Genomic DNA, 26,337 nt, shown 5'->3' on the forward strand with positions numbered 1-26,337 from the left:
AATAAGGATGACTTCTTATACGCGTTTTAGGGTCGTTACAGGTTGACTACTTGTCAGGTCCAAGCATAGAACCACTGAACACAGAGCGTGAAGCAATGTGTGTGGAGATGGGACCAAGTTGGATGGATACAATAATAGTATTCCTTAGAGATGGGAAGCTGCCAGATGACAGAAAAGAAGCGCACAAGATCAGACTGAAGTCGGCAAGATTCAGTTTGACTGCAGAAGGACATCTCTACAGAAGATCTTTTACTGGACCCCTTCTGCAGTGTGTGCATCCTGCACAAGTTAAAAACTTTCTGTACAAGATACATTAAGGAGTATATAGAAACCATTCTAGGGGGCAGGTCACTTTCTCATAGGGCCATTACTTAGGGGTACTGGTGGCCCTACATGCAGAAAGATGTCGAAGCTTATGTCAAGAAGTGTAAAAAGTGCCATAGGTTTGCACCTTTAATACATCAACCAGCAGCAGACTTGAACCCGGTGTCCAACCCTTAGCCATTTGCCCAATGGGGCATCGATCTTGTTAGAAAACTGCCTCAAGCAACTAGACAAAGGAAGTACCTACTGGTAGCAATAGATTACTTCACCAAGTGGGTAGAAGCTGAACCCCTTGCTAAGATTCGGGACGTTGACGTGAAGAACTTTATATGAAAGAACATCATCACCAAGTTTGGAATCCCAAGAGCAATAATAGCTGACAACGGCACACAATTTGACAGTAAGCTAATCAAGAGCTTCTGTGCAAAGTTCAAAATCAAGAATTATTTTTCCACCCCAAGTTTTTCTCAAAGCAATGGACAAGCAGAAGCATCCAACGAAGTTATCTTGGATGGGATTAAGAAGAGGCTGCAAGCAGCAAATAGAAAGTGGGTGGATGAATTGCCCAGTGTACTCTGGGCATATCAGACTACGTCAAGAAGATCAGCTAGGGAATCCCCATTTGCCATGGCTTATGGCACAGAAGCAGTCATTCCTGTGGAAATCGGTATCCTAGGGATCAGAACCCAGGGAGTGGAAAATGGAACTAATGATGTATTTATAGCCCGAGATCTGGATCTGCTAGAAGAAAAAAAGGAAAAAACCATAATTCAACTGGGGGCATACCAGCAGCAGCGTGCCAGGGCTTATAATAAGAAGGTGAACCCGCGAGAGTTCCAAGTTGGTGGCCTCGACCTGAGAAAGGTCGTCGGCAACAAGAAGGATCCCAGAGAGGGCAAGCTTGGCCCGAATTGGGATGGACCCTATAGAATCATCTCGGTCTTGGGTAATGGGGCATATCGGCTTAAGGACTGTGAAGGCAAAGAATTGCCAAGACCCTAGAATACTTGCAATCTGAAGTTTTTCTATCACTAGATTTTCTTGTTTTCTAAGTTTTCTTTTTGTCTTGTTATTAGCAGAAGCAATAAACTTTTAGCTTGATCTTTAAACTTGTGTAATGTGATTGACCAGATACTTGACGATGTTTCTAAGCGAAACATGACGAATAACTTAGACTTATTATATGGCAGAGTAGAACCTTTACTTGCATATAATAGAGTTGAACTAAGTTGGCGATGTTTCTAAGCGAAACATGACGAATAACTTAGACTTATTATATGGCAGAGTAGAACTTTTACTTGCATATAATAGAGTTGAACTAAGTTGGGATAACCTGGACTTGTCATATTGGCAGAATCAGACTCAGATTGGAACTAAGTACATGTAGACACCCCATTTTTGACCGTCCTCAAGACTTTGACGTCATCGTTTGAACACACGATGATCATCCATACTCATGTTCGTTTTGAGTTCCCGAAGGTCTCGGCTGCGCGCCTTGCCTTAGGATCTCTCAACTTGTCTATTTTGTTCTTGGTTGTGGACCAAGGACTTGTAGTTTTGCTTCTGAGGGAAGATGATGGCTTGTTGGCCATCCCTACAATCCATCGGCCAAGCCTTGTGCTTGTCGGCCTTGTTTTCTTGTCATCGGCCATAAGTGGTGGCCGATCGGCACCCTTTTTAGTCGATCGGCCATTTTTTTTTTGTCGAGACCCCTTTTTTTGCTTTTGCAGATATTTTTGTTCTAGCTGGTGCCAGCTATTGGCCACTTGGTGTATCCTCCATACACGTGTATGGATGGGTTCAAACCAAGTCCTAGCTTGTTCAACAAGCCTGGGACTTGATTTTCTATAAGAAGGGAGGCCTCTCTCCCTTTCCAGAGGTTCTGAAATCTTGATATACAAGAGTCATATCTCTCTCTCTATATATATTTCTCACACACTCTCTCTCTCTCTATTGTGTTGGTTTGTGCCTTAAAGTGTAACTTCTCTTCATTTTTGCACTACAAGACCTAGCAACACACCACCATCTTTGAGCTGAGATTCTTGGGAGTGTTATTTGAGCTCTGAAAGTTGGTTTTTGCCTCAGCAGCTGCTGGTTTTGAAGTTGTGCTTCAAGGGTGAGTGTATTCCTCTTTTAAGCCTTCGTTTGTATACCATATTGGCCATCCTTGCATATTGTTTTAGGCCTTGCTTTCAACTAAAAATATCTTTGATTCTAAGTGCTTAATATATTTGTTTAAGGCCTCTTTGGTGTTGGGGGGTGGACTACCCCTCTTGTGCCTTATTTGGCCTTGTTTTGAACCATCTCTTTTAGGCCTTTGGATCACCTTTGTTTGGCCTCTTCACCACTGAATTCCAGAGAAATTTTAGTGGTGGGAATGTGGTTTTGAGGCCTCAAATAGTAGGGGATTGTCCCCCCTCCCTTCTCTTGTATGCTTGTGTTAATGGCTCACCAAGTTGGCATGTTTTTCTACCTCTTTGTGGCTCCATTTCGGCATGTCTTAGGATTTGTTTTTCCATGATATAGTACTGTTTTGGGCTGGTTTGGTTGTCTCTTGAATGCCTCACACACTTGTAGTGTAATGCTACTTGCTAGCCTAACATGCTCTATACTTTTGATCATCATTCTAGCATGATTTTGGCTCAACTCAAAGAAGCTTTTACTCATATTGCAGCATGCTTAAGCTTTGTTTGAAGTTTCTTTGATCATGCATGCCATGATTTGTATAGTCATAGTGCATTCTTGCTTACTAGCTTTGTGTATTGAGTCCACTAGCATGCATTGCTTGGGTTATTTGCATGATCTAGCATCATTTCTACCATGATTTCAGTGCATGTTCCATGGCCATACACTCACATGTGTCGCTTTTTCAATGCCTTTGGAAGGTTGTTCTTTATGTCTTAAATATGAGCCATTATGCATGCCTTATTGCCTAAGCTTGTGGGCTGCCATATCAGTGCATTTTTGGTGTTATTTTGGCATGTCATAACTCTGATTTTCGTTGGTATAGTCACCTCGTGCTTGGTTTTGGTGGGTGTAGTGTAATCCTCTTCATTGGCCTTGTATGCGTCATGTTTTGTGCTCACCATGCTAGCTTATTTTGGCCTCATTCCATACATGTTTTGGCCTTATTTAGATCTTCCTGGGGACTGTTTTGAGTCACCTTGGCCCTTTGGGGCTTGCTTGGTATGGCCATGGTATAAGTCCCTTGGCTAGCTTTAAGCTTTAAGCCCACTAGCATGCTTTGTTTGTCATGTGTGCATGATCTAGCCTCATTTGGAATGTGATTTCAGAGCCTCTTTCATTGCCACACTCTCACCTTTTTCACCCTTTCCATGTGCTTGAGAGTTGGTGCCTTCATGCTTTGTTTGTGAACCAATTGGCATGCATTCTTGCATATACTTTTGGACTCCATTTTCAGCATACTTTGGCCATTGTTTTGGCATGCATGAAGCTTATTTGTGGTTGGTTTGGTCCTCTAAGTGTTGCATTACATAGCCCTTGCCATTGCATGTTGTTGCATGCTCATGATTGCTTGCATATTGTTGTTGCGTGTTCATGTTGTTTGCATGTTACATGTTGCATTATCTTTGCATGTTTGTTGCATTGCATTGTGTTTGGGTCGGATGTTGATCCAAACACGGGGAACGAGGGGCATTTCATACTTGAAGTGATGAAACGCACCTCATTCCTTAGGTCACCGACACCTTTGATCATGCATGATAAGGTAGGCGGTTCATTGAGTCTTATGTGGTATTTGTGTGCATTCATTGTCATTGATTTGTGCAACTCGGCCTCTTTGGCCATCATGCATTGAGATGCGTGATTGATGGCTCGAAAGCCGAGCACTACACTCCTTTGAGCTTTAAACATGACAAGGAGTGTGGTTGCACACACATTTTCTTACAAATACACTGTCATGCCTCTGTTAGAGAAGTTTGCAGGAATAAGTGGCCGATCAGCTATCGAGTGTGCCAATCGGCTATCAATAATTGGCCGATAGCCTCGAATTTGGCCGATGACCATTATTCTTTGGCCGATGGCCACATATTTTGGCCAACTACCCCTCAGATGGTTCCTAAGGTAGGTTAGAAGCATCATGGAAGTTGGCACAATTTTCAGAGGTGTAGAAGTGTGCAAACAGAGGCAACATGAGGCATGGTAATGGATTTCTGAGCGAGGCGATTGAGCATGGATCTTCGAACCCTTAGAACTGAGCTGAGGCTTTGTAATTTGTAATTAGCTTTACTTGATTAGCTAGCTTTTGAATTTGTAATTAAACTAGCTAATTTGTTAATTAGTTAAACGTGTTGTAATAATTAGCTTAGTGTTAGCTAGTTATTCAATTTGATTATCTAATAATTAGTTTAATTAGCTTAGATTAGCTAGTTAGCTTCTTATTCGGACCCTCCGTCGAGAGGGCCAACTGTTGCAATAAGCGTGCGTGTGTGTGATGCATGTCTTTCAACCCCTATTTCTTTCTCCTTTTTACTTAACCGCTTACGATAGTTAGTTTTAGGGCATGTTTCAATTAGCATCCTTATGCTCGCATGCGTGCATCATTCACTCGTCTTGCATGCACCGGGCTCGGCGCATCATACTAATTACATTGTATTTCAATACATTTACTTGAATACGTGTTCAACAGCATGTTATCAAGTTGCATTCATATGACATCTTAGAATAGCTGAGCCTATCTTAGTTACATTTTTGCATGTGTTGCATTAGCCATCTTAACATGAACTAGGATCATGCATGATTTCTAACTAGTTCTATGTTTTGGCTTGGAGTACACTGTGAGTGTTTTCGCTTTAGCATCCTTGCATGAGTATAAGCGATTGCCATGTTAGCATGCTTGTCATGAGGCTAACTGCTTAAATGATATAACTGCTTGAATGCCTGTGGGTGAAGGTTGGATTGCTTGAATTGGAACAATTCATCAAAATGTGTGTTTTAAGCCCACTTGAGAGTGGCAAAATCATATTTTCTAAGCCCACTTGAGGGTGGAAAAATCCAAGACTTAGCCTACTTGCGAGTAACACCTCTAAACCATTTTCAAACAAACGAACATGAAATGTTTTGTTTCAACTTAGGCGATCTAGTCTATACTTGTATGTTGTGCGCATCACATAATAAGCTAGCTAATAAATAAGAACATATGTGTTTTCAAAAACAACATATCATGCTTAGTAAAGGCCGACCTTTTGATCGGGCGAGTGGGGGTGCTCATTGCATGACCTTCCCCTCTCGTACCCAAGTTCCCGAGTCGAGGCAACTTTGGTGATGACGGACACGTGGCCTTAGGCACGAGTCAGGGTTTCCTAAATTCTCCCAAAACAAAATATTTAGGTGGCGACTCTGTATCTGGCAAAGCAGACCATGTTTGGTACTTCTTTATTAAAATCGATTTTCCAAAACGATTTGTCAGATTTGGACTCTTTGGTGATTTATCGGTCTTGCATTGCACTTCGCCAGATTAGATTCAGAACGGTGACATGAGTCCGAACTGTAGTAGCTAAGAACAACGATTTCCCGCCCTCGCGCGTGGAGCGGAGTTCTCGAGCGGTCTACAGTACATGCCAGTCAGATTAACAAAGAGACCGAGGTTGTTTACCTCAGCCAGTCTTTGTTTAAATCTAACCTCTGCACCAAGCCCCAGGCTTAATGAGAACCCAAGTGGAACTTAGGTTCACATTAGGGGGCAGAGGGCTGGAAAATGATGCTTGGAAGATTGGTTTAACACTTGTTGAAATTTAAGAAAAATTTACAAGTTGAAGTTAAACCGAGGTCATGTTTAACACTTGTTGAAATTTAAGAAAAATTTACAAATTGAAGTTAAACGGAGGTCATGTTTAACACTTGTTGAAATTTTAAGAAAAATTTACAAGTTGAAGTTAAACCGAGGTCATGTTTAACACTTGTTGAAATTTTAAGAAAAATTTACAAATTGATGTTAGATCGAGGTTATGTTAAAAGAAGTTGGTTTAAAGTGTTAGGCCAAAGCCGAGATGAAACGTTAGTGGGTGTAACCGAGGTGTTATACCCCGAGGAGACTGCACAGTTAAGGTGTATGTTGATACTTGCATTCAGAGAAGGAAGATCAAATACAAAAAAGTACTTTGGCCTGACATTCAAAAGTAATTGTTTAGATTGCAAAAGTGGCATGTCATCCAAATTAAAGCTTACACTGTTTTAAAAAGAAAGAAAAAAGTACAAGGTACAAAAAAAATGAGAAAAACATCAAACTAAGACTCTTCGACGTCTCTGGCTGGTTGGGTCTGGAGTTCAAAAGATAATTGGGAAGACATCTCGGCGGCCCTCTCAGCCGCGAGCTCGGCATCGATTTCTTGAAGACTTTGGTCGAGGCTCTTGTCGACAATAGGCGCGCCCGATGTTGCCTTCTCAGGAGTGGCATCTTTGGAGACCTCACCATCCTCATCCTAAGACAAGTCCACGACTTGCTCATTCAGAGTAGGTGACTTGGCCCCAGCAGCTTCCTTCTTCTTCCTGACCAAAGCTTCTTCCTCGGACTTAGAATCGTCTTCGGATTGGCTTGAGGTAGGGGGGAATGGCAAAGGGAGGTCGCTAGCATTCTTGAGGGGGAGTCCTCGGGGACATCTAGGTTTTTGAGGGCAGCCATCCAACCAAGGGTGAAACCCTTGTTGCATTCCTGCTTCACTTGTTTCTTGTAGTCCTCCTTAACATCGGCCGCCCCCTCGGCGTACGCCTTTTCATCAGCGGCCTTAATCTCGGCCTCTTTTGTGGCCAAGGCATCTTGGAGTTCCTTTTGGGCCTCGGCCATCTTTGCCTCTGCTTCTTTCTTCTCGGCCTCGGAGACCTTGGCAATAGCCTCAGCGGCATCTGTTTTTTCCTCGGCCTCATCTTTAGCTTTTTTGGCTTCCTCGGCCTGGTTTGTTAAAGTCTTCATTTTTGCCTCGGCCTTTTTGATGGTCTTCTGTAAACCAGCAACCTCTCTGATCTTGTCGGCTAACTCCTTCCTCATTTCAAAAGCTTGCATTGAGAAGGAGTGGGCGTGCTGGATCGCCTGAAAGAAAATGGATAGAACAAAAGTTTGTAAAAATTCTCTATGGAAAAATAGAGAAAGAAAAATACCAAGTGTAAGGAACTTACTTGAACGGAATGTTGCAGCATCAAAGCGAAGTTTTCATACTCGCTCATCTTGACGTTACATTGAAATCATTTGGAAGGAGCAAAGCCGTAGAGAGGGCAACGCCGACCTCAAGATCAGTCGCGCTATCACCAACTCTGACTAGCTTGTCCTCTATAGTGATGAGAAAGGCCCAGGGGGCATCTGATTTCATGGACCCTGGCCGACTCTGACCTTGGCCTTTTTGACCGAGTTGATTAGGATGGTTCGGCCTTAGCGAGCCTCTTCTCGGCGGCAGAGGGGGTCTTCTCACTCTCAGCCAATTTTGAAATAGGCAAGGTGTCCTTAGTGTCAATCTGAGTCACCATTGCCTTGGGCTGAACTTTCTTCAGTCTTTTGGGCTTTGGCTTTGGTTGAGGCTGGGATTGTGCTGGTTGAGCGTTGACGGTGTCGGGGATGTCGGCTAGAAGGTCTTTTGCGACTGCTTTCTTGCGACCCATCTCGGCAGCAATTGCAGTTCGGCGTCGGCGTTGAGATGGTGGGATTAGCTGTGGAACCGAGGTAAATGACTGCTCTGTTGGATCAGAGGTTGACCCCTGATTTGGCCGAGATGATGAAATTGTTGGAGGTGTGCTGGCAAACGGAGAAGACTTGCTCTTCTTCTTCTTCGAGACGTCGGGAAGCATCGACTTGCAAGTCGGAATGAAGTTGAGCAGCAAAGGAGCTCTCCGTCTCTGAACTGGTAGGTCCAACAGCTTTCTGAGGTCTTTACTGGGAAAGAAAGACTTGCGAAAGTCCTTTGGTGGTTATGGAAGAGCTGCACGAAAGAATACAGACGTTAGATCATACAGGAAGAATAAAGTTTTAAACGACTCGAAAAATAAGTCTGTGTAATACTTGGTTCTTACCATTACCCTCTACGAATACTGTTCGGCTAAGAGGGTAGAGATGAAGGTCTTCATCTGGAGCGAACTCCCAGTTGCCCGAGACAATGAAGTAATCGTCCCCAGCTCCCTTGTTAGAGTCTAGGAGGTCGGCAACAAGTTTGTATTCTGTGGAGCTCGGTTTAAGATAGTAGATGTAGCTTTTTTCTAATTTAAGGCCACACATAGTATAGCAATACTGGATGTTGGCAAGGGTAACCCTAGCTTTCTCTTTTTTAGCTAAGGCAATTATACCATTGATAACTCGGTAAGAGTTAATGGCAAGTTGCATCGGGTTCAATTTGTAGTAATGGAGGACTTCTCGGAAAAGGATATCTAGTGGAAACCTAAGTCCACAATCTGTAAAGGCAACAACAGGAAAAGGCATGAGGTTTCTATCAGGCATGATGGAGTCGTCCTCCCCGGCCAACCTTAGATGAACGTCGGCCGGAATGTCAAACTCCTGCCTACAGTACTCTAACTTAGTTGGGGTGTCTACCCTATGCCTCCACATACCCATGATGTCGGCTTAAGAAGAGGGTGTATGATTTCAAAAAGAAGTGTTCTATAAAGGTGTAGATGACCTCGGCAAAACCTAAACGAATGCTAGGGTGAAGTTTGTTTCAGCTTTTCCTAAAGTTTGTGCGTTCTGCGACAAATCTCAAACCTAAGTCTATGTAAGCAAAGGATTGAAGGCAAGGATCTGGAAAAAACACAGCAAGCAGAAACAAGAATATGATTCAGAATCAAGAACAGTGATGAATCATCAAGAACACAGTGATAAAGTTTGTGCAGGTATGTAAGGCCAAGAACAGTGGCAGGGATCAACTAATATGCAAGCAGTATATTCAAGAATGGATTGGGCATAAACAGAATCACGAAACAAACATGCCCAATACATGGTGGAAATTGAGATACAAAGTAAACGATCCAAGACACGAGCAAGTTCGCAAAGACAGCAAGTAAAGCAATAGAGTTCCTTGAAGACAAAACAAGAAATTAAAACAAAGAGAAACAGTAACTCACCGAAGAAAATGAAATCGGTGTAGAGTACGCCGGAATCTGATGATGGCAGCGATCGAAAAAGATCAGCAAAGGCTTCGCCGGAAGGGGAGAGTGGAAGTAATTGCAGAGCTCGACAAGCTTAAGAACAATGGTGGATTGGGGAGAATAAAGAAAGAGAATTAGCACAAAGTTGAGGATGCAAAAGTGAAAAGACAAAGAGAGAGGGTTGATTTTGATCAAACACGGAGAAATGGTGGAAAAACACCATCAATGTGCCTGGGACAATATGCTTGTCAGACGGCGCATGCAAAAACGATGCGACTTGATGGTGCGTGTCGGGTATGATCCAGTAAGGGAAAGACGCGTGGCAGAAACGGTTGAAATACTGTGCGTGACAGCTCATACGCGTGATAAAACCTTTGGAGTTCTTGGTTTAAATAAAGCAAAGACCTCGGCTAAGGAGACGATCTCAGCTTAATGAACTTAAACGAACTTGGTTGTTGGTTCCAAAGCATTGATGAAAGCAGACTATAGAACTTGGTCATATTGAACCGACAATTTCTTACTTCGGCAATGAATGATGAAGCGGGCTTAGCCGACGTGCTAGATGGAAGGAATAACATAGGTTCCATCACCTCAGGATGCTGAGGCAATAGAACCTAGGGAGCAGTTGTGGGGACATAATTTTTGAATGACAACACGTGGCCGAGGTGTTGCCGAAGTGCCAGCCGAGGTGCCACGTGTTCTGGTCATGACGCCGAGATGATCTCGGCTATGCCGAGGCTATCTGCGAGAATTGTGACAACCCTCATCACTGATTAGTGCTAATCTATGATTAAGCGTGTTAAATGACTGATTGACTGAAATCCTGAACTGATTGATTGAACGTATAGCTTAAGTGCATGTCCACCTGTTTGACTGTTAAATTATCTGTTCGTGTTTTATGTTTTAAACTGCAAATTGAAGGCCTTATCGGCGGCCGAACCTGAAATTGATTAGTGTTTTATGCTAATTAGAATTAATGTGATTTTATGGTATATTTAATTGAAAATTGATTTGGTATGATTAAATTAGGTTAAATAATGATAAATTACAATAGTTGGACTTATTTACCTTAATGCCATGTTAGTGAGCCACTTATCAATTCATGTTTGAAGCCTATTACATGTTTGATGCATCAATTGTTCTCTATTTTCTGAGCCTTAACCGACTAGAGAGGGAGGGATAGGAGATAGCTTGATTTCATCTTGTATTGCTTGGAGAATTTAGAGAATTTGAAGGAGTCTTGCATAATTGAGCTTCTACACTTGTAATTCAAGGCCTAAGGTAGGAGAACCATCTTCTTGAGCTTGTATTTGAGTTATATCTTGCATGATTCATAGAAGTTTAGTGAGTTGAGTCTAGAATTGGCTTAAATTGTTGAATTGAGGCTTAAATCATGCATGCATGTGCATATCTTAAAGCTTAGAGTTGTTTTCATGGAAATTATTGCATGCATGTTCATATTTTTGGTCTTGATCCATGAACTCACTATGTTTTGAAGTTAAACATTGCATTTGATCTTGTTTTGTAGCATTGGAGTTCCTAGGAACCCATGCATGTGTTGAATTTGCATTGTTCTTCAGTTCATGAAAACTTCTTTGGAATTTGTGTTCAATTGAACTACCTTTGGGTTTTGATTTCTCAAATTGATCCTTGAAACATGTCATACTATGAGTTTACAAGTGGTTTTCAGAAATTAGCCCAAAAGGATTGACTTTGGTACATTTAAAGTTGATTTTGAGCTTGAAGGTTCAATCTGGAATTTCCAGAATTTGGACTCACGCTCGAGCAGGGAACTCCACGCTCGAGCGTACACACCGAATTCATACAGTCCGCTCGAGCGGGGAAAGTGACGCTCGAGCGGGAAATGCGTGTATCCAGTACTTTACCCATGTTTACAGTCCGCTTGAGTGAGGGAATGCACGCTCGAGCGAGGACTTGTGTCTCACACTCGAGCAGGGATCGAGCGTGAATTGCATGCATCCAGTACTTTTGCATGATTTTACAGTCCGCTCGAGTGGGGAGAAACTACGCTCGAGCGAAGCTCCTTTGTTCTGCATGTCCACTTGAGCGTAGAAAGCCAGGCTTGAGCGTGGACCCCTGTTTCAACAAATTTTGAAAAGTGTTTTTAAGTGCATCTTTGCATCCTTATTCCATCCTAAGCATTCCTAGGCCTAGTTTAAGGCATCTTAATGAAGATATTGATGTAGAACCACACCGAGGCAAATTAGGGATTAAGTTATTATTTCCCAACTGTGTAACTTAGTGTGTGTTCATCCTGTAACTGTATAGGGTTGGCATTCGAGGACGCGCACTAGCTCATCTATAGCCCAGAATTCTGTGAGTAACTATGTTGTAAAGATATGTTCAATTGAGATTATTTTCTGAATAAATGACTGTACTGCTTTATCAAATGACACTGTTTACTGAATGAATGTTTGTCCTATTTGTGAACTGTATTCGTGGCATCCATAGCAATTTACTGTTACTGAACTGTTACTGCTACTATTACAGAGATCTCTGTCGGTTCCCATGTTGGAACCACTACTGTTTACTGATATGATGGCCATCGATTGACTATTCGGTCTGATAAGACCTACTATACTGTTTGCTATTGGATGTACCACTTATGACTGCTATGATTGAATAACTGATATACTGTTCAAATGACTGTTTTAAATACTGAAAGGACATTCATTCTTAACCTCTTTACACATATGTTATTCACTAAGCTTTAGCTCACTGCTCATATATATATGTAGGTGTTCATGCACCGGACCGTTACTAGAAGCGTCAGGCTCAGCCCTTGTTTTGTCAAGCCAACCTTTGTGCCTCACTTCGAGGTTCCAGATCTGTTCAAGCTAAGGCTGCTCCTGGGGTGTCTCAAATTCACCCTATCTGTCTCTGTTATGTATAGACTGTATAGACTGTTACTGTACTGTTATGGTAGGGATTTGGTCCCTAACCTGAATGATTGTATATGTTGTATGTATATACTGTTTTGTTCTGAATACGAATATGTTATGAAAAGTCTTTTTGCATACAGACTGTCGCAGCTCATTGGACATCTTTTATTACTGTTTTGGCTTCCGCCAGCCCCTGTACTCTGTATTACTGTTATTACTGTCAAGCAAGCCTTCGGTAATCACGAATTACTGGCCGATTACGGTGCTAAACCCATAGGGGCGGGTTTGGGTCGTGACAAGAATACCGGAATTCGGGATAAGCAGATAAGGGACAAGAGTCCTAGAATGGGAGAGGACTTCAGTTTGGATAAAGATAAGACTCTTAGAGAGTTTATCCCAATCCTACTGGGAGTCCAAGATTAACAGTAATCCTAAGTCCATTGAAGCTAAGCTTCTATTGGGATTAGGTAAGTGTTGGCTAAAAAAGAGAGGCACCCCCATGGGTCTAAGGTATGCTTTTTATGCTCTAAATAGTGAGTTAAGCACTTTTGCTATCTTTGAGAGATAACTGACTTAATCTTCGGAGTGCCCCCGGGTGGACAAACCAACGCCGGAATCTCTTCTTTCTGTTGCAGGTCGTTTGGGCTTAATCTATTTTGCCGTTGAGTACTTAGTTGGCAGTGTGGTCAGAAATTGACACACACAAATTTATCTTAAAATGTGATGTGTGACTTAAATTTAGTTTTTGTAAAATAAAATTTATAATTGAAATGAATCTCCACTCACCTTTTCTTTTCTTTTTTTTTTTTTGTTAATATTTTTGTGAATAATTTTTTTGAACATAGGCATTACTGTGAGGAGGAGGAGGATAACAAGATGGTGAAAGAATTGTTTTTCATGTGGTTTTGTTTTTACGAATTGTTTTCTATTCCCCCTAATATATTTTGAGTTATCACTAGTAGATTTGGTTGATGCCTCCGCGATGAAAAATTATTATTGATTTAAATCATGAGAGCTATTTACTTTTGTATTAAAATTTTAAGAGATAAACAGTTAAGTGTTAATTATAAATAAAATAGAGTATTGTTCTAAGAATACTGAATAATTTCTCCCTCAATTAAATGTAATTTTAAGTCAACAAGTCAACTGAACAATTCCATGGATACTTCAACAACTTTTAACATTTTTTTACGAAATCAAACACGACCAATTTTTCCACAAACCTGGATTTTCAATGGGGATGTGTTTGGTATTACTTATTTTGACCAACTTATAAATTCTAACTTTGAAAAAGTTATTTTGAACTATTTGGTTAAGCTTATTTTAAATAACTTCTGATTCTAATAACTTATTTTAGCTTAAAAAGGTTGATTCTGAAAAACTGTCTACCCCCTGCTTCTAATTATCAGGTTTTGCTGTAGACATGTTAATTTATGATTATACCTTTAGATTTTTTTATTTTTTATTTTTTATTTGTTTAAAAAGAAAAATTGGTCTAAGATCCCTACCCAACTTTTAGTATGAGGAGAGATTCAGAATAATATTTTTTGATGCCTAAGGTCCCTCAATGTTATTTTAGGTTGCAAAATACCTATTTTACCCTTCTTTATAATATACATGATTTTCAATTTTAGAAACTAAAAATTATATTGCTATTTTATAGGAGATTACGTTGGGATGAACTTGACAATGGAAACTTTCGTGGAGAACTTGATAATGTAGATTTCCGTGGAGATTTTCTAGAAATTTTGTAGATGTTGATCGTGTAAGAGTTGAAGTCGTGTTAATTTGATTTCCAGTAGAGTTGAATCAGGTAAGTTTAATAATCAGTGTAAGTTTTGATTTTTCAGTTGATTTGTATGTAAGGATTTCGATTTCATATTAGTTTTTCTAGTGTATTTTGAATTAGGCTTTTGTTTTCAGTTTTGACCAATGTGAGAGATAGACTAGCTCAGTGTAGTTGTTTTTTATTTTTGAAGTTGATTTTTCATTCTTTGTTATTGACAATGGAGTTTGATTTTGATTTTTGTAGTTGATTTTTCGTTCTCTGTTACATGCTTATCAATAATAAGTTTTGTTCTTTGTGTTTAGAGACCAGTTCTGTTTTTCTGCACTTTTTCTAAGTTTTGTGCTTCGTTCGTTTGTTTTTTTTTTTTTTTTTTTTTTTTTTGCACTTTTATTTGTATTCCAAAGAAAATTGTAGGTTTGTTATTATTATCTAATGAAAATCACGAAGAAAATTTGAAGCTTGTAATCCAGTGAAAATCACAGAGAATATTATAATTTCATAACAAATATTCTCTATGATTTTTGTCTGTGATTGTGTTTAATAGTTAGCATTAATTTTCTCTATGATTTTGTTTTTGTTATCTTTAGGTGAATATAAGTTTGTAAATTTCTCTAGACTTTTTTTTTAGTCCAGAGAAAATTATAAGCTTGTTATTATAATCCAGAGAAAATTATAATTATTACAAATTTTTCTGGACTTTTTATGTTGTGCTTTTTAAGTGTTTTTATATTAAACAAGTTATTTTTCGTGTTTTTTCTTTTAGTTTAGATAGACAGTGCAGTATTATTGTTGTGCAAATATGGAATTGAATTTTGAGGAATTGGTTGGCATTTATAAGTGATACGGGTATACCATGAAGGAAAAAAATTATTTTAGAATTTAATATGTATTGTCTTTATTAATAAATTTACATTACAATATAATAGGAACTAAAATTTTAAAATTTTAATTAAGCGTACTAAGTTATTTTTTGAGTGCAACCTACTTTGAGGCCTTACTACTAAGGATTAATTAGATAGGTTTGTTACATTTTCTACCTTTGAACTATCGTTAAATTGTCTACTTAATTTCTAAATTATTGATTGATTCTGCTAAGTCTTCTAAAGTATATAAATCAAAATCTATTTAGTCCTTAAACTATTGATTGAATTTATTAAATCTCTAAAATATTTAATTCAAATTTATTTAGTCCCTAAAAAAATTACAAAAATAAAAAATAAACCTACAAGTATTAAAAATTAGTAAAAGACCCTAAATAGTTAAGACTTTAGTCTGAAAAAATTTTAAATTTCTATTTAAATTAGTATCAGAGTTTGATTTCTCAGCAACACCAATAAAATTATACAAGTATTAGATATATTAAAGAAGTATAATCAGATAATTTAAATAATAATATTTCGCTACAAATAATAGTAAAACAAAATAATAAATTAATTAAGTTATGAAAAGAACTCAACGAAAAACTTTAAAGACAATCAATTAGAAATTGTATACAAAATCTGACATATAATACTAATTAAAAGCAAGCAACCACCATAGAAGATAAAATAAAATTTTAAGATTTTTTTAAATAAAATTTTATTAGGTAGGATTTTTTACTAATTTATAATACTTATGGATTTATATTTTATTTTCGTAATTCTTTCGAGAACTAAATAAATTTAAATTAAATATTTTAGGGACTTAATAAATTCACTCGATAGTTTATGGATTAAATAGACTTTGATTTATATATATTTTAGAAACTTAGTGGGTAATTCTATATACACACCATCATTATTCTCAGTAAACATCATTGTCTAATTTTTTTTAATTACCATTGTGTCCTTGAATGAAATTACCATTTTGGACAAAAATCCTAAAATCCAATCCACCAGCAGACTCCCCTCCGGCCACACCATCAACCAGCCACCGTCAACACCTTTCCCAGCCCCATCGTGCCAACTCCTCATTCTCCGGCAACTCTCAATCTCCTCTCTCTCTCTCTTCTTATTCCAGCCTTCATCTTTGTTGCCTCTGTCTCTGCAACTCGCGCCTCCCTTCTCTGCCGTCGCCGCTGCCGCAGCAATTCACACATTCGTCTGAGATCTGAAAACCCCCGGCTTCTCTCTCTCTCTCTCTCTCTCTCTCTCTCTCTCTCCATACGGTGGACAAGAGTTGGGTTGCGATGGAGGGGGGTGGGGAGACAAATCGCGATGGCAATATAGAAGCGGGTGGTTCACGATGGTGGAGTCACCATTGTCTTGGTGGCTAGGGATGGCGATTGTAGTTGAGGGATCAAGAGAGGAAGGTTGGCGGCGGTGAGGAGGATGATGACAATGAACAACGGGGTTGGGAGAGAGGGCAAAGACGAAGAGCAACAATGGTGATGGAGATTTGTCGGAAGAACATGAAGCTTTAGGGGGTTATCGGAAGTGATGGGCTAAAGAGTGGTGGCAGCCAACATTCGGTGGTACGAGAAGGGTAGCAGGTTGGAGAGGAAGTGGTGGCTGGCGGTGAAGGTTAGGGTTAGTGTTAGGTTAGGGTTTAGGATGTAGAGTTGAAGAAGATGGGGGTAATTTAGAATTTTTTGAAAAGTGATGGTGTGAAGTGAGAAGAAATCAAAAATCGAAAATGTGTGCGGTGTATATTGAGAAAATGATGTGTACTAAAACATTTGATGGTGTGTAAATAGAATCACCCATACTTAGTAGACTCAATCGGTAATTGAGGGACTAAGGCTCCATTTGGGGAGTTGAGTTTTTAATCAAAAAATTTAAAAAGTTACTACAAGTTCTCAGGTTACTCTCTCTATTTTTTTAAATGTCTTTTTGTCAAAAACCTAATTAAAATAGTCAATTTCCAAATGGATCCTAAATAGATGATTTGACAATAGCTCAAGAGTAGAAAATGCAATAAAACCTAATTAGATTTAACACCTATGTACTTTAATCAAAATTTTAAATTTGCCCTGCATTTCTAATTGCAATAGTCAATTCATTACATTTGAATGAAGTTATAATGTTGTTCTTCCGTTAACCTACCATCCATTAATGAAGCTGACAAAAATTGATATGCTGACCATACTAAACATTTTTTTGTACGTCAGTAGCACTATTACATTTTTACTAAAATTTCACTTTAATTACTCTACTTTTAATTTTTATCACCCCCATTAATGGTAGATGAGCAAAAAAGTGACATTATAACTTAACTTCAAATGTAAAAAATTGACTATCGCGATTAAAAGAAAAAGGACCAAAGTGAACTTTTAAGAAAAGTAATGTCAAATGTAATTAACGCCCTTATTAAAATATCGTTTTGGCTAATAACTAAAATAACTTACTTTGATTTGACCATAGACAAACCTCACCGTCATATCAAGTCATAATCAACATCACTTTGTTAACAAAACTTATATTTGGTAAACAAAAAACGATATTTGACCCCTCTTAATTTACATACTAACTTACCCTTCACTCAAATGGGCAGGAGTCAGGTTTAGTTATATGGTAAAAGGTGTATGTACTATAGACATAACCATTCAGCATTCTTGCAGGCTATAGGAGGCTTAGATGGATGCATTGGCTACACTTGCTTGGAACAAAAAGATATCTTCAATCTTGGGTATGAAAATCATTGTTTCGAACAGATAAAACATTGTTTCCCCTCAAAAAATTAAAATAAAGAAAACAAAACAAAACATGGTTTTGTAATTTATTTCCTTTCACCAGTATATATGCTACAAGAGGATTAAGAAAAAGAAATGGTTTCTACATTGCTAGGCTAGCTTAATTTATTTCTTCCCCATCAAAATACTTCACAAATTTCACAAGCAATAACTCTGAACTTAAACAGCTAGACTAAGCATCTCCAAACTTTGGCTACAATGTTAACAATGGCTAATCAATTTTTGGAATGACTTTGTACAAGCAAGACCATCTTGGAAAGAAACAAATAAGGGAAAATACACACAGAACCAAGAGAACTCACAACTTGTGAACTGTATGTGGGATGAATTCATGAATCTTTGTCCTTGGAGAAACTCCGAGGGAATCTGCTAATAACATTCTCGTCCACTATTTTGTAGTGATTGGAAAATTGTCGGTGGATCAGACCAGCAAACCGATCAACATGGTCTTGATATTTATTGTATAGGGCAGGTACTGTAACAAAAAGAATGATTCCTGCCACCAATTAAAATGACAAAAATGTCAGAAAACACACATCATGGCATATGGGCTTGATTGCAAATGCTTCCTGTGTCTAAACAAATGTTGAGGCAAAGTTCTTGAGGTTCGTAGCAAGTAGCTAGTATCAATTACCCCAACCAAAGTGTGATAAAATAACTCCATCATCCACCATGTAAAGTAATGATTCAATCAAATCCAGGTTGGTGGAGGTTCAGCGGTGTTAACTCGATGACTTCTCGTTTTTTTTATTTTTGATAAGTTAACTTCATAAATAATTTGTTAAAACAAGGAAAAGAAAAAGAAATGACAATAGAAAAAATGCAAGCGTATGAACAAGACAAATGTACTGCTTTTTGTTGCATTTCAATCTTACATATTTGATTTCATATCCACTACAATTTACTTTTTGAAGATCATATATACTAAAATTTAGAGGTTGTGTGACCTGGAGCATTGGCAAGGGCTATCCACTTCCTAAGTAGTGGCATGGGTTCAAGTCAAGGGAATCAGCCTCTCATCAAAAACAAGTGGGGGGAAAGGCTGTCTACCTACTACCTCTCATAAACCCTGCTATAAGTGGGAGTTTTTTAACTAGATACAACCATATATACTAAAATTTTTAGTCCAAGGTACAAAATCATCTAATCCACAAAAGAAATTTACAGCATGGCAAGAAACTCAAGGCCAGCTTGACAAAAGTACAAGATGGAGTGTATATAGATATCCAACATAACTAACTAGTCCATTGTGTTCCATAAGATCTATGAATGTTCAATTGTGTTTCTGATAACATTTAGCCACTGTTGCACTTGCACAGAGATGCCAGTTCCATTTCCAATATTTGCTGGCTTTATATACTCTAGAAACTAAGTCTGAAATACATAGGTACCAAATACAAAAATAGCAATTTCAAAGTAATAGCAATATTTTCCAAATCCAGCTTTGCAGAAATAAATCATGCTCTCAATGCTAACTCGAAGTACAATAGACATTTAATTAAGACATCAGCAACACCACACCAGGTGAAGCAAGGCTCCAAACTGTGAATGGGCACTTCCTATTGGTTAACAACACATAATGGCTCAGTGTGTTTGGTTTCAATTTTTTAAATTCAGTTTTCTGGAAATTGAGTTTTTTTTTTTCATGTTCTTTTTGAATATTTTTTAAATTTTAAGCAACTTTTTTTTTACTTTTTTAGATACACCTTACTTAAATGTATTTAAATAGTAAAATATTTGTGAAAAAATATTTTAAAAAATTAATAAATAAACAAAAATACGAAACATGGACTGAATTTTCGTATTTTTTTTGTATTTTTTATATTTAGTGAATTTTTTAAAGATTTTTTTCGCAAATATTATACTTTTTAAGTGTATTTATGTTAGATATGTCTAAAAATTTTAAAAAATTTCTTACAATATTAAAAAAATTCATTGAAAACAAAAAAAATACAGAAAATAAAAAAGTAAAATTTTTTGAATAGTGTTTTCTGAAAACCAAAACCAAACAAGCTGTTGCAATAAAGATTAACTAGTTAAAGGATACAGACCATTGGCACAACCTGGGCGTCAAGGGTTCAAAGCATAGAAATGGCCTCATCACATGCCAGGTTAAGGCTGGACCCTCCAGAGACTTCACAGCAGTAGGAACCTTGTGGACTGGGCTGCCCTTTTCAAGATACAGACATAGCTATTTGTATTTGTGTTTACAAGCCCAAGACATATGGCATTTTGTTTATAGAAAAAATCAAGGCCAAACATATCCATGTGTTGATACACGCACACACAAAGCATATTTTATGTGCACACGCTTACATATTGTCTCACATGAAACATGGTAAACACAAACCTGACAGTTCATATACTGCAAAGGTCTACATTATGGAAAAGATCCTGTGGTTTATGGGAAAGAATCACAGATATTTTTAGCACCCCCACCCCCCACCCAAACAACCCCGCCTCCATCTCATGCTATTGCTTATGCTATCCTTTTTGTTATTTATGTGCAATTTGTTAACATAAAAACTTTTCTAGGTTGAGAATGTGTCTATCCTTACTAGTGGTGTATTAATCCACACCCATCAACACCCTAAATCAGGCAAGCTCAGCATGTAGAAAATGGTAACCTATTTTTTATACCAACAGACCTGAAGGCTCAGCCCTCGTCTCATGACAATAGATTACAATGTCAGTAGGGAAAATGAGCTCGTAATGAAACAAAAGAGAGTAGATTACACTGGGATGTAAATTAACAAAAATTGAACACAGAGTGTTCAACTACAATGTTTAGATGAAAGACCAAGGACAAATATACATACCAATATATGCAAGTGTCAAGAAAGAGATTACACTGCCAATTACAGACAAGAGCCATAGGCAGACCACTACCTGTCAATTCAATAAAAGATTAGTAAGGCATTTTTTTTAATAAAGAAGTGATCCATAGTACACAATTAAGAGAAGATAGTTCTTAACTTCTAGTAAACAGAAACAACGATTGTATGCTGAGGACAAATAATCCATAAGGCAAGTAGCAGGAAGGGTCAATCATCACTGACTTTACAAAGCAAGATCTGTACTACATGTCTATAGGTCATTGTGCAAAGTTTTCATCAAATTGCATTACCATGTCCATGTTATGTTTAAAACCATGCCAAGTAAATATTATCTCCTCTGGCATGCCAGGATAGCACCCACCACCATAGTGTTCCAACTACCTTTTGCGCTATGCAACCCAAGATAAAAACCACCACACACCCCTCTCTCTCTCTCTCTCTCTCTCTCTCTCTCTCTGTGACATTCAAACACCTTGACACATGCACACATACACACACACATGCAATTGGGCATACATTAGGTTTACTTATTTATTTAGTTATCTTCCAAAATGGTGCAACAACTTCTCTATGGATTTCTTTTCTAAATAGTCATTTCTATAACAAGAGAAACGCATACCATTAGTATCCAAGATAGAAAAAAGTAATCAAATTTTATTAAAAAAATAAGCCGATCACAAATCATAGAGTTATCTCATATAGATATAGCTGGCTCTCACTAACCTTGAAGAAAAGTCTAAAGTCTTTGCCAATTGTTATATCATGAGCCATAAGCAGCGCATAATTGATTTTGACACGAAATGATGCAGCAGCGTTAGTGACCATTTCTTCTGATAAGACTAATTCAGGTAATGTCTGTATTGGTCTGTGCAAAAAGAAAACAACAATAGTAAGTGTTTCTACAGTAAAAGAATAAGAAACTTATAGTTGCTAATTGTAGAGGGTAGAAGAGTTGTACTTATTTCTGAAACTAGCATAGTTGGCCCGAAGAAATGGCAGTGCAATCAAGATCAACAAGACATCTGAACAAATTGATAAGAATGACAACCCCGACCGCTCAAGTAGGAACCATGCAACAGTAGCAACAACAATGATTCCACATGAAACACGCCGTCGCTTCCACAATATAACATCAGCAGCTAAGAGCAAAATGAACCAGGTATCAGTTAAACAAGATCCACGAAACAAGCGGCATGGATAGGCAGGAGAACGCTACATTAATGGTAGCTAGGAAATGTTAACAGAGAACATCAAAGAAGATCATGGATGAACATTATCCATGAGCATTGCACCATATGGCCAGACAAGCAGCTACCAACCAACCTCACAGTCACTGCAACTGCAGAAAAATAGACTTCAAATTTGAAAGCAAGCACTACTAGTGAACATCTTATATGGAAAAATTCCCAATTTACTCTGTTATTGTAAACTTGAAGAGAAAATGGGTCACTGGTTCATAGGGTAAAACTAGCTTACTAAGTTTGAGGTAGTGGGTACAAACATGAGAGCAGCAGCCACTTTGTGCGGATTATGCCAGAGATTAAGTTTGGAACCATTGGATGAGAGTCTGGGAAGGGTTGATATGGACAGATTACAGGTATTCCCGGATGAGAAGGGGGAAAAAAAAAGATAAGGGTACGTCCATAAAAGAAGTTATTTTTATAATTTGTAGTAGTATATGACATATAATAATTAAAAAATCAAATGAAAAAAATAATTAAAGCATTTTTCTAGTAGTCAAAAAAATCCGTAAGTTATTTTTAAAAATTTGATAATTGCAAAAATACCCTATATTTTTAAGTTTTAAAATAGGCACAATATAATTAATCCTGTAGCTCTATATTTTAAGAAAATTACATTGATGCCCCAAAGTATCCACTAAAATACCCAAAATGTACCCATCCCATACCCGAGCCGTACTGCATCGTATGGTACCCGAGCTTTAGCCCACACTATTTAGGGATATTGATAAGTAAAAAAACGAACAAGAATTATAGGTAAATAAATCTAATCAATAAGACCGGCCGTGAGTCCCCTACTTTCAAACTATCCATCCACGCTTCATAGGTCTATGGATCTTAAATTTTCCTTTTGGTCAACAAATCCTAGATCCAAACGCAGCATAAATGAATTCCGAACTTAAAGTTGTGAATTTGCTATTTAGTGATGAAAAGAATTATCCATCAACAAGGCACAATACAAAGGTTTGGCAGGAGTAATAAAAAAGGGCACCTTATCTACCGAAATCAATGTATAAATATGAACTTCCTCAGCAATTACAAACATGGTTGAATAATTTCTAGTAGAATAAGAAAATTTGCAGAAATTACCTGTACCACCACCCATCATCTGATGAACTGTGGTTTGTCGACCGATCAATCGGAAGTGTGAGGCGCCAGATGTTGAAGAAGCGGAACAAGTATAGTTCCTTCCATCTCCATCGACATCTTCATCACAGAGATCTTGTATATTATCCATCGAATTCACTGCAAAACTACACTACACCCAACTCATACAATCAAACCACTAGTTTTCGAAAATAATTTTATAAAAAATAAATAAATAAACAAAAAAGATATTGAAAATCAGAGTCGTTTGGTGATGATGATGAACAGACCTTGCTGAATCGATTGGAGTTTAAAGATCGATTAGATTGTTTGACCGGTGGTTGATCTATGAAGCAAGAAAACATAAAATCATTTGACGTTTCCTCAGGATCAGGACCAGGAGCAGACATTTGTGAATATTCATTCCAACAGAGAGAGTGATTTACGCCCATCTAAACGACGTCGTTGCAGTTGCCATTTTTGTCTTGTCAGTCAACCATGCCATGCCTGCCGGGAAATTGCAGTGCGTTAGTTGGAAAGAAAAGAGGGACCACTATCCATCAATATATATTAGTGTTTCACCACGGTTATATTTATAATTATTTATATATATATATTGTTATTTTTAAATGTTTTTTTATATATATAGTTTAATCAATATGTTTATTTTTATTCAAAATTTAAAATTAATGTATGGGTAAAATTTATAACTAAATTAAGGAAAAATTTATTCCTAATGATATTTTTTTGCTTTTATATAAATACTTAAAAAAATAAATTTGAAAAAAGTAGTCAATATAGTATTATACATTAAGTACAAAAATGTAATTAGTAATTATGCTTACATGGTTTTAATTTCGAATTTTAAAAAAACAAAAAAATATATATTTTAAAAGCATTTTATTTATAGTAGCAAATAGAATTTTCTTAGCAAAAAGAAAAGTTATAAAATTTTGTTACAAATTTTGAAATGTCCATTGTTAAACATTTTATTCTATTTGCTTGTTTGTTTGATTGTTTGTTTTGAGAGTTTTGATCTTTGCTCCACGTTCATTGTATTATTTTATTTATTTTTTTTCTTCTTATTTGATTTTCGCATAATACTTCTTTCATAGTACATCTCCGAATGTGTTAATGAAAACATCATACACTTAAAATGCACAAAATTACAACATATAGAGAGAGAGAAAAAAAAAATAAAAAAGAGTAAGTAATTGTCCAAAACTAAAACAACTTTAAGAAAAAATAAAAAATAAAAACAAAAATGAAATTGTTTGAAATATAAAATGATTTACTTATTTATTTATTAATTTTTAAAAATAAACTTTTAAAGAAAACAAAAAAAAAACTATATATAAAAAAAAAGTATAGAAACTAAACATAAAATATAATATAAAAAATAAATGAATTATAGGATTTCAAGAAGTGAGACTCACAAATAAATTTTGTAATATCTTGTCTATTCATATACTTTTTGTGTATATTTTTTGTAATTTTAATCCCGAGAATGACATTCAAATAGTCTACACTTCTTGCATTAAGTCCATTTAGTAGCTTTAGTAAACACAAATGTAATAAATTTCATAACACAAAACACAAACAATTGTGAGACAACGTATTTAAAAAAATAAAAGCAACATTCGATGATGATGTAGAAGTACACCTGACGCTTTAATTGGAGGTATAAGCAGATAAATTCTCATAGAAGGGAAAGACAACATTTATTTTTCTTCATAACAATTACATAACTCAATATATAATTTTAATGTCTCTCATTTTTTCACACGTCCAATTCTCTATCAATATTATAATAAATGCATGAACCAAAAAAAAAAAAAACATTTGAGAAGACAAAGAGATGTGGTTTGAGACATTTCAATTGTTGAATTCTATTACTTAACAGTTATTAGGCTTTAATGGTCGGGTTTCTAATATTTGTTAGCCATTAAAACCGAATTCTTTGATTTCATCTATATTCACTTCAAAATTTGAGAGTGGTCACGTGTCAAACTTTTACACAAATACTTGACACATTTTTTGAGCACTATTAATGAAATACATAGTGTAATTTTTTTTCTCTTTTTTTCGAAATTGCAACTTGTTATTTTTTAATAAGAAATTATATTTGTTTTAGATATTTTTTTAATATACAAATTATTTTTTTTAGATTTTTTTATAAAAATAATGTAATAATCTCATCACTAACCATAATGTATGGAAGAAGTTGAAAATGGTGCAGCAGTAAGTATGGGAGGAGTCAAAAAGACTTGGAAAATTTAGCCAAAACCTTTCTATTAGACCATTGTTTGGTAAAAAGAATAACCCAATTTATTTTGCTTCGTAAACTCTTTAAGGAGAAAACACATAATTAAGTAAGGACAAAGTAAAATATTTTCTTTTTTTTTTCTTGGACAATATTGCCAGAATAACATGTTACTGTCAAACAGAATAACGGTCAAATAGAGTAACATGTTACTGTCAACGGTAATAATTTTTTTTTTTTTAAAAAAAAAGAATTTCACAGCCAACATGGATCTTATTTGATAGATCTTGATGAAAGAATTCTAAAAATATTAATTTTATTAAAAACCAACATCTATATCAAAAGTTATATTATTTTAAAGTTTAATATGTTGATAATAATGTGTTGAACTTTTTAAGAATTTATTTATTTATTTATTTTTTATATTTGTCTTTAATCCATTAAAGTTTTATTATGAGGGGATTTTGACCAAATCTCCCAAAAGACTTTTGGGTTGAGAGAAGTTAATAAATATTGAGGTTTTTTTTTTCTTAAATCAAAAAATTAGAAATTTAATATTGGAATATTGGAGCTTCCATAAGGCTTGTGGGTTAAAAATCCCTTTTTATTTTTTTAATAAGAATTTATATTTGTTTTAGATATTTTTTAATTATACGAATTGTTTTTTTTAGAATTTTTTATAAAAATAATGTAACAATCTCATCAATAACCATAATATATAGAAGAAGTTGAAAAGGGTGCGGCAGTAAGTATGGGAAAAGTCAAAAAGGCTTGAGAAATTTAGCCAAAACCCTTCTATTGGACCATTGTTTGGTATAAATAACAACCCAATTTATTTTGCTTCATAAACCCTCTAAGGAGAAAACACATAATTAAGTGAGGATAAAATAAAATATCTTCTTTTTTTTTCTTGGGCAATATTGCCAGAATAACATGTTACTGTCAGACAGAATAACATGTTACTGTGAGACACAATAACATGTTACTGTCAAACAGAATAATTGTCAAATAGAGTAACATGTTACTGCTAACGGTAATAATTTTTTTTAAAAAAAAAAAGAATTTCATAGCCAACATAGATCTTATTTGATAGATCTTGATGAGAGAATTCTAAAAATACTAATTTTATTAAAAACCAACATC

At 36.5% G+C, this 26,337-nt stretch overlaps 1 protein-coding gene across 2 annotated transcripts; it reads right to left on the reverse strand.

The window, feature by feature from the left end:
* Positions 1–17,760: 17,760 nt before the first annotated feature.
* LOC114269440 (Reticulon family protein) lies at positions 17,761–23,496 on the reverse strand. 2 transcript variants are annotated; one of them, XM_028210760.2, is made up of 6 exons: positions 23,222–23,496; positions 22,935–23,098; positions 21,563–21,743; positions 21,328–21,469; positions 20,587–20,656; positions 17,761–18,263 (listed from the first exon to the last, which is right to left on the reverse strand). In XM_028210760.2, exons 2-6 carry the CDS (start codon positions 23,080–23,082, stop codon positions 18,097–18,099), a joined length of 708 nt encoding a protein of 235 aa, XP_028066561.2. In that variant the 5' UTR covers positions 23,083–23,098; positions 23,222–23,496; the 3' UTR covers positions 17,761–18,096. The 2 variants fall into 2 exon arrangements, with proteins under 2 accessions (XP_028066561.2, XP_028066559.2); XM_028210758.2 differs by having other exon boundaries at positions 22,935–23,103.
* Positions 23,497–26,337: the final 2,841 nt, after the last annotated feature.

The sequence above is a fragment of the Camellia sinensis genome, chromosome 8 (assembly GCF_055761805.1).
Source record: "Camellia sinensis isolate YWXY chromosome 8, ASM5576180v1, whole genome shotgun sequence".
NCBI classification, from domain to species: Eukaryota; Viridiplantae; Streptophyta; class Magnoliopsida; order Ericales; family Theaceae; genus Camellia; species Camellia sinensis.